At 48.6% G+C, this 8,434-nt stretch overlaps 1 protein-coding gene across 1 annotated transcript in view; it reads right to left on the bottom strand.

Annotated features, from left to right (window-relative positions):
• Positions 1-1,123: 1,123 nt before the first annotated feature.
• GCLM (glutamate-cysteine ligase modifier subunit) overlaps positions 1,124-8,434 on the bottom strand; it is a 20,448-nt gene continuing 13,137 nt past the window's right edge. Inside the window, exons 5-7 of the mRNA XM_056523132.1 lie at positions 7,037-7,239; positions 6,302-6,416; positions 1,124-5,023 (exon numbers count right to left, since the gene is read on the bottom strand). Coding sequence (XP_056379107.1) covers positions 4,851-5,023; positions 6,302-6,416; positions 7,037-7,239 — 491 coding nt within the window. The 3' untranslated portion in view covers positions 1,124-4,850. The remainder of the gene's footprint in view (positions 5,024-6,301; positions 6,417-7,036; positions 7,240-8,434) is intronic.

Raw genomic sequence — 8,434 nt, 5'->3', positions numbered from 1 at the left:
CACGTAAAAAGCCAAAACCCTGATCTAGAATCTACGCATCACATCAACCAACATGGTGGAAAAGCATCGCAGTGGTCATAAATCCGGAATAGAAGATACTGGGAGTTGTAGATTTGCAACAGCTGGAGGCACCCTAGTTGGGAAAACACTGCTCTAAAGTAATGTGTTGCAAAACTACAACTCCCAGCATGCCCAGACAGCCTTTCAAATTGTCTTATGTAGTATTTCCCAATCAGGGTGACTCCAGCTGTTGCAAAACTACAACTCCCAGCATGCCCGGACAGCCGTTGGCTGTCCGGGCATGCTGGGTGTTGTAGTTTTGCAACAGCTGGAGTCACCCTGATTGGGAAACACTTATTTCCACATTCTCCACTGTGTAACATTATTGCCAAGATCATTAACCCTTAAGATACAGAAATAAGAAAGTCTATACATCTAAAACCCTTGCACAGCCCTATATACAGAATGCTCCGGCCTCTACTGCAATGCTTTCCCCAAGCAGGGTGCCTCCAGCTGTTGCAAAACTACAACTCCCAGCATGGCTAGACAGCCTTTGACATGGTCTAAGGCAGTGTTTCCCGACTGGGGTGCCTCCAGTTGTAGCCTTTGGCTGTCTGGGCATGCTGGGAGTCGTAGTTTTGCAACAGCTGGAGGCACCCCGATTGGGAAACACTACTTAAGAAAATATGAAAGGCTGTCCGAGCATGCTGGGAGTTGTATTGTTGGGTGATATTTCATTAGAACAGTGTTTCCCAACCAAGGTACCTCCAGCTGTTGCAAAGCTTCAACTCCCAGCATGCCCTGACAGCCTTCAGAGTTATACTTTTGCAACAGCTGGAGGCGCCCTGGTTGGGAAACGCTGCTCTAATGGCATAACACCCAACTGTTGGCTCAACTGAAGTTGCAAAACTACAACTCCCAGCATGCCCGACAGCATTTGACAGTCTAAAGCAGCGTTTCCCAACCTGGGTGCCTCCAATTGTAGCCTTTGGCTGTCCGGGCATGCTGGGAGTTGTAGTTTTGCTTGGGAAACTATTTCCAAAAATCCCGTATCTGATCCCTGCAGCCGCACACGTTTCGCCCCCCACCGTGTCTGGGAGATTACAGAAGATTATTTCCCCCCCCCCCCCTTCACCTTCTGCCAAAAACCGAATTTAATAAAAGGAGGTTTAAAGAGTCCAGAGGAGAAAATCCGGGGGCCCAGATACTTTCCGCAGCTACTCCACCCCTCCCCCGCTGTGCTTTATACTATCCCGTACGGTCTTCCAGAACCTTTGTTTCTCCACTTATTGCAACCTACAACTCCCAACTGTCTGGGCATGCTGGGAGTTGTAGTTTTGCAACTGAATACTGCAACTATTATTGTGGCCCTCCAGCTGTTGCAAAACTACAACTCCCAGCAAGCCCAGGGCTGTCTGTCCGGTCTCGCCAAGAGTTGCAGCAGCCATGACAGAAAACTGTTGAATAACTTTTTAGACAGACTGTCAGGGCATGCTGGGAGTTGTAGTTTTTACAACCGCTGGAGGGCCACAATAATAGTTGCAGTATTCGGTTGCAACACTACAACTCCCAGCATGCCCAGAGAGTTGGGAGTTGTCGTTTTACAACAGCTTCAGAATCCTGTGCCTCTCCCGTTGTTGCAAATCTACAACTCCCAACTGTCTGGGCATGCTGGGAGTTGTAGTTTAGCAACTGAATACTGCAACTATTATTGTGGCCCTCCAGCTGCTGCAAAAACTACAACTCCCAGCAAGCCAAAAACTGTCTGGTCCTGCTGAGAGTTGCCGCAGCCATGAAAAAAAAAAAAAAAAAAAAAAAAAACTAAAAAACGCTGCAAAACTACTTGCATGCTGGGAGTTGTAGTTTTGCAACAGCCGGCGAACCACAGATTGGGGGGCACTGCAATAGAATAATTTCAGTGGTCCCCAACCTTGTGGCGCTCCAGCTGTTGCAAAACTACAACTCCCACCACTTCGGCTGTCAGGGCATGTTGGGAGTTGTAGTTTTGCAATAGCTATAGAAAGTGGATGTTGAAATAGGAGAAATAAAAGTAAAGTTGCGTTAGATAAACATAACTGGTCCCTTGTGCAATAATACGGAGCGCGGTGCCAAGGTCCACGTCTGCCGCCAAAAAAATCCCGCGGGTTATCGAGTTACATATTGAACATCGGAGAGCGACACTAAAGTCACTTATTGCAAACGGTACGGACAAGGGTTAACCTGGGACCGCTCTTCTGCGTAAAGCTGAGTAAACAGCTATAAAGAACACGTGCACGCTCAGCCAACATGAGCATGCACGTGTACGGGAAGAGCGGGTAGAAAGCCACTTCGGTAAATTACATCATCCTACAGTGCACCGCAAAAGGTCTGATGACATCACAGTACGGTCGCACATACCCTGATGTATATTGTAGTCAACACCAAATTTTTTTTGGGGGGGGGGGTCCATATTTCGTACAAACGGCGGAAAAAACCCGCCCAAAAAAAACGTAATTTACAAAGACGACGATCCGACCTTCACCGATCAGGAGAACCAGCCGGGAGAAGTCCACGTTCTCTCCCAGGTCAGTGTCACATGATCACGCACCCTCAATACAAGTCTATGGAGCGCGGCTTGATCACGTGACAGAACGCGCGGCCGCGACGTCTTCCCCCGACTCGTTCTGATCGATGGAGGTCTGAACATTCAGGCCCGCCCCCCAATGATCTAAACTTTTGACATGTTGCTAGGACACTTTTTTTTTTTTTTTTTAAGTGACAGGTACGCTTTAAAGGGGTACTCCGGTGGGAATTTATATATTTTTTTTTTTATCAACTGGTGCCAGAAAGTTAAAACAGATTTGTAAATCACTTCTATTAAAAAAAATCTTTACCCTTCTAGTACTTATTAGCTGCTGTATGCTCCACAGGAAGTTGTGTAGTTATTTCCAGTCTGACCACAGTGCTCTCTGCTGCCACCTCTGTCCAGAGAAGGATCAAATGCCCATAGAAAACCTCTCCTGCTGTGGACAGTTCCTGACATGGACAGAGGTGGCAGCAGAGAGCACTGTGCTCAGACAGAAAATAAATTTGAAAAGAAAATAACTTCCTGTGGAGCATACAGCAGCTGATAAGTACTGGAAGGATTAAGATTTTTTTTTTTTTTTTTTATATAGAAGTAATTTACAAATCTGTTTAACTTTCTGGCACCAGTTGATTAAAAAAATTATAATTTATAATAATAAATAATAATATTTTCCAGTGTAGTACCCCTTTAAGACTTAATTCTCACAGGACAAATTGTCACTTTTTTTTTAACTTGCAGATTTGCGCAGGCAGAATCCACAGTCTGGAAATATGTGCACGCTGCGGTGGTTCGATTCTGTAGCAAAATTTTCCAAATTTTTTTTAAATTTTTTTTTTTTATGCGGCAAAGGGGTGAAATATGTAAGAAAAAAAATTATTGCGCAACGCAAAAGTGGGTTTTGCTCCAGAAAATTTCCATCACGTGTGAAATAAAACAAACTCGTTCTTGAGATATCAAAGAACAAAAACGTAAAAAAAAAAAAAAATTTGTCAGCAGCGGGAAGTATCTGGGGTTTATAACGTTACTATGATGACCTTAGCGCCAAGATAAGAACCATATAATCCGTAATCAGTATACGGCGCCGGCACGGTCTACCTGGAGCCGGGTCACATTTATGAACGGAAAAAAACTGAACTAACAGTGTTTCTCAGAGTGTCTCCAGCTGTTGCAAAACTACAACACCCAGCATGCCCGGACAGCCTTCGGCTGTCCGGGCATGCTGGGAGTTGTAGTTTTGCAATCGCCAGAGGGCCACAGTTTGAAGGTCACTGTTGTAGGGCCATCCCCACCCCTCAGTCCGAGGCAGTGTTTCCCCACTCAGGGTGCCTCCAGCTGTTGCAACACCACAACCCCCAGCCTGCCCGAACAGCCAACAGCTACTACTGGAGGAACCCTGGTTGGGAAACACTTTATAAGGAAACATAATGGGCAGCATTCTGTTCAATCACCGCTTGCCATCAGTGAATGGAAACGTTAATTACGGGCAAAAGTTGGAAGTTATAGTTTTGCAACAGCTGGAGGCACCTGGGTTGTGGAAAAACTGCATTCGACTGTCAAAGGCTGTCTGGACATGCTGGGAGTTGTAGTTTTGCAACGGTTGGAGGCACGCTGGTTAGCAAACACTGTATTAGACTGAGGGGTGCGGATGTTCCTACAACAGTGGTCTCCAAACTGTTGGACCTTCAGCGATTGTAAAACTACAAGACCCAGCATGCCCACACAGCCAACAACCGTTCAGGCATGCTGGGAGTTGTAGTTTGAAATAGCTGGAGGCGCCCTGGTTGGGAAACACTGCATTAGACTGAGCGGAGGCGATGGTCTTGCAACAGTGGTCTCCAAATTGTGGACCTCCAGCGATTGCAAAACTACAACTCCCAGTATGCCTGGACAGCTGTTGGCTGTGTGGGCATGCTGGGAGTAGTAGTGCAAAATAAAGAACAGTGACTATTACTGCAGTAACATTGTAATTCAAGGCCCTAAGATCCATAAATGACAGAACCGTCACCCGATAGCGGAGATTCCATAACCACAGAACAATGCGCCGCCTGTTTGTGCCGTTTCCGCGGAGCCAAGTAGAGCGACGTTTCGGGGGCAGATTTACAGGGTTTGGCTCCTCGGCTTCTCTCCCTGAGCCACAGTTTCCAGTCTGTAAACAAGATGGCGGCTGCAGGAATCGCCAGGGTCATTTTGGTCATATATTTTTTTGCACCATCTGTGTGTCTGGTAAGGGTCAGCGGTTCGGGCCCCGGTGGGGGTGGTGGTCAGCGGTTGGGGCCCCGGGGGGTTAGTGCGGAGCTTTCCTCTTGGCTTCTACGATGTAGCCTTTTGATTTTATAATTCCGCGCGTTTTCACGATGACAGAATATCGTAGGATCCATTGCGGGCTCCATCCATCCACCCGGGCGCCTTGGATCCCTTCACCGAGAAATTCTTGGAACTTTTCTTCAGATAAGATTTCTGCGCAAAAGATAAAAACAAAAGAAGCAATAAGATAATTTCCATAGAGGAAAGAAACGGAGAACATTCGATACATGTCCCTGCAACATCTGCCCGTCATGAGGATGGCGCCCCTACTCACTGTGCGCTCCCTGCCTCGCCCCCTGCCCTCCCCCCCCCCACTGTGCGCTCCCTGCCTCGCCCCCTGCCCTCCCCCCCCCTCCCCACTGTGCGCCTCCTGCCTCGCCCCCTGCCCGCCCCCCCCCCTCCCCACTGTGCGCCTCCTGCCTCGCCCCCTGCCCTCCCCCCCCTCCCCACTGTGCGCCTCCTGCCTCGCCCCCTGCCCTCCCCCCCCCTCCCCACTGTGCGCTCCCTGCCTCGCCCCCTGCCCTCCCCACTGTGCGCTCCCTGCCTCGCCCCCTGCCCTCCCCCCCTCCCCACTGTGCGCTCCCTGCCTCGCCCCCTGCCCTCCCCCCCCTCCCCACTGTGCGCTCCCTGCCTCGCCCCCTGCCCTCCCCCCCCTCCCCACTGTGCGCTCCCTGCCTCGCCCCCTGCCCTCCCCCCCCCTCCCCACTGTGCGCTCCCTGCCTCGCCCCCTGCCCTCCCCCCCCCTCCCCACTGTGCGCTCCCTGCCTCGCCCCCTGCCCTCCCCCCCCCCTCCCCACTGTGCGCTCCCTGCCTCGCCCCCTGCCCTCCCCCCCCCCCCCTCCCCACTGTGCGCTCCCTGCCTCGCCCCCTGCCCTCCCCCCCCCCCCCTCCCCACTGTGTGCTCCCTGAGTTTCTGCATCTTACTTCCCCTTAACATGAGATTCTCAGTATCCGATTTGGTCATTACAAGTCGACAGCGAGTATTTTCTGGTTTCCTGTTTTTTACTTTCGCAAAGAGGACAGAGGTAACAAAGCACTATGTGAGGTCAAGGAATTTAAATGGGCACTGGCACTTTAAAGGAAAGAAATAATATTTTTACAAGTTAAAAAAAAAAAAAAAAAAAAATCCCAATGAAAAATCAATAAAATTCATGTTTCTGCCTATGCAATGCCTGACAAAGGTGTGTGCCAAGACTGAAACACTGCACTGTAAACAACAAAAAAATTATGTATTTTTTTATATTAACTTTTTCTGCGTATTTATTTCCTATAAATATATGAAAAATTATATACAAAAATGTATAAAAGCATATATTTTTTATTTAATTTTTTTTGTATAGAATTCTTCATATATTCATAAGAGATAAATATGCAGAAAAAGTTGTAAAATAAAAATATAAATGTAACACACGCACTATCCATTTTGCTCACCTTTGGAATCGCTGTGCGTCAATAACTGAATATCGAATTCCTTGGCGAAGGCGGTCAGGTCCGGGGGCATGATGCAGCACGACGCCAGATTCACCTGGTTACTGCTCGGCTTCACCTGCAGATTTCACCACAGACACGGTTCAGATTAAGCCAATTGAAACTTTTCTCCAATATAAATTAGGACACAATATCACCATGTAACATCCAGTAAAAATGTAACAGGAAGTTACACAACTTTTTTTGGCCATAATTAACATTTCCATTCACTGACAGCAAGCAGTGGTTGAGCACAAAGCTGCCCATGTCCACCTGTGACGTGGTCTCTCCCTTATCGGGATGCCTGCAGCTTTGTGAGTGGGACGGGGTGAAGGTTTTCAGATGTTCTCACTCACTGCCTGCAAGCAGAGATGTTGAAAACAGTAACAAAGTAAAGCTGAGACAATATAGAGACGTTGCATTATGCTTCCTTATACAAGCGTTTCCCAACCAGAGTTCTTCCAGCAGTAGCCATTGGCTGTTTGGGTCTGCTGGGAGTTGTAGTTTTGCAACAGCTGGAGGCACCCAGATTGGGAAACACTTAGACTGAGGATGGCACTACAACAGTGATCTCCAAACTGTGGCCCTCTTGGCTGTCCGGGCATGCTGGGAGTTGTAGTTTTGCAACAGCTGGAAGCACACTGGTTGGGAATCACTGGTCTGGTTGATGCACTCCGTGTCTGGCAGCGGCTGCCTCACCTGTGCCCAGAGGTAAAGCTGCTCCAGAAGAGGTTTATCCAGATCAGACGTCCCGATGGCAATGACTTTTCCCTCCTGCACAAGGCGCTCCAGCTCCCTCCAGTACGGCTGCAGGTGCTCCAGGGTGAGGGTGACGCCATCTCCCAGAGGAGGCGGAGCGATGATCACAGAATCCAGCTGTGCAACGGCGAGGGTGGAACACGCTGCGGGGACACAAAAAGAGTAGGAGAGGAGACTGCGATGAGTGGCAGCACACAACGGGACCAGGCTCACAGCAGTGCTGCATGGAACACAAAAAAAAAAAAAAACACTATTCCTGTCCCAACATGTTTCCACCACCCCTCCTTAAGATACAGGGTGCATCGGGGGGAGGGGGGGGGGGGGGGGGAAGGATAATGTAAAGCCCATACAACACAGAAACAACAGATATAGTATAATAGAGTGATATAAAGACAATAACCATGCACAGAGTGTCAACAACAAGTGGCCCCTCTGTCTTGTGCCTAAGCTTTCATCTGGGGGTATCAGAGGAGATGGAGGGAGTTATCTTGGGCCTAGGTGTTGACTCTCTGCGCACGGTTATTGTTTATATCACTGTTATACCATCTGTTTTTATGTAGTTTAAGTTTCACATTATCCTGTCTTTTGTCCCCTGATGAACCAGCCATCTTTAGGAGGTGGGAAACATGTTGGAATGGGAATTTTTTTCTGTGCGCGAGCATGTTCAATCCTTCATACATTGCTGTAGGATACCCCAATGTTTCAATAACCAGTCAGGATCCATAATTACTAGTTTTGGCTTAATCGATCTATTAAAGGCAAATGTATTGACGTAACTGTGGCTGGTGACGGGTCATATACACTGTATATACAGATATTAAGTGAGCTCTACTGCAGTGTTTCCCAACCATTGTGCCTCCAGCTGTTGCAAAACTACAACTCCCAGCATGCTGGGAGTTGTAGTTTTGCAACAGTTGGAGGCACCCTGGTTGGGAAACCCTGTTATACGGGATTAATAACACATGCTCTAGAATCTCAGTGCCGCTGCCAAGTAGCCGTTTGATCTATGAGGCTGACATCACCGGCTCTTTGTACATTATGAAGCTTTAGTGAAAAACCAGTTCAGATGAGGTCAGGCGCGCCGCCAAAATATAATCCGGAATAAGAGGCGCTCACACCCGCTCCCACAGTCCTGCCAGCGAATGCAGCAAGTAACCGGTCAACCATGGAGATGGCGAGGTGCGTCAGCGCAGGGCCCCACAATGGGTCTCTATGGAGACGTTACAGGAATGGGATCATGTTTGGCCAAAATCCTGAGCTCCGTCCTCACGTCAGACTCCCAAATATAACCGGTTCACCTGAGCCAGGGACAGACCCCGTACATACTGGGACTATAAG

Source organism: Hyla sarda, chromosome 6 (genome assembly GCF_029499605.1).
Source record: "Hyla sarda isolate aHylSar1 chromosome 6, aHylSar1.hap1, whole genome shotgun sequence".
Taxonomy (NCBI): domain Eukaryota; kingdom Metazoa; phylum Chordata; class Amphibia; order Anura; family Hylidae; genus Hyla; species Hyla sarda.
Note: the sequence above shows the minus strand (reverse complement) of the source record. Positions and strands in the feature narration are given on the sequence as shown.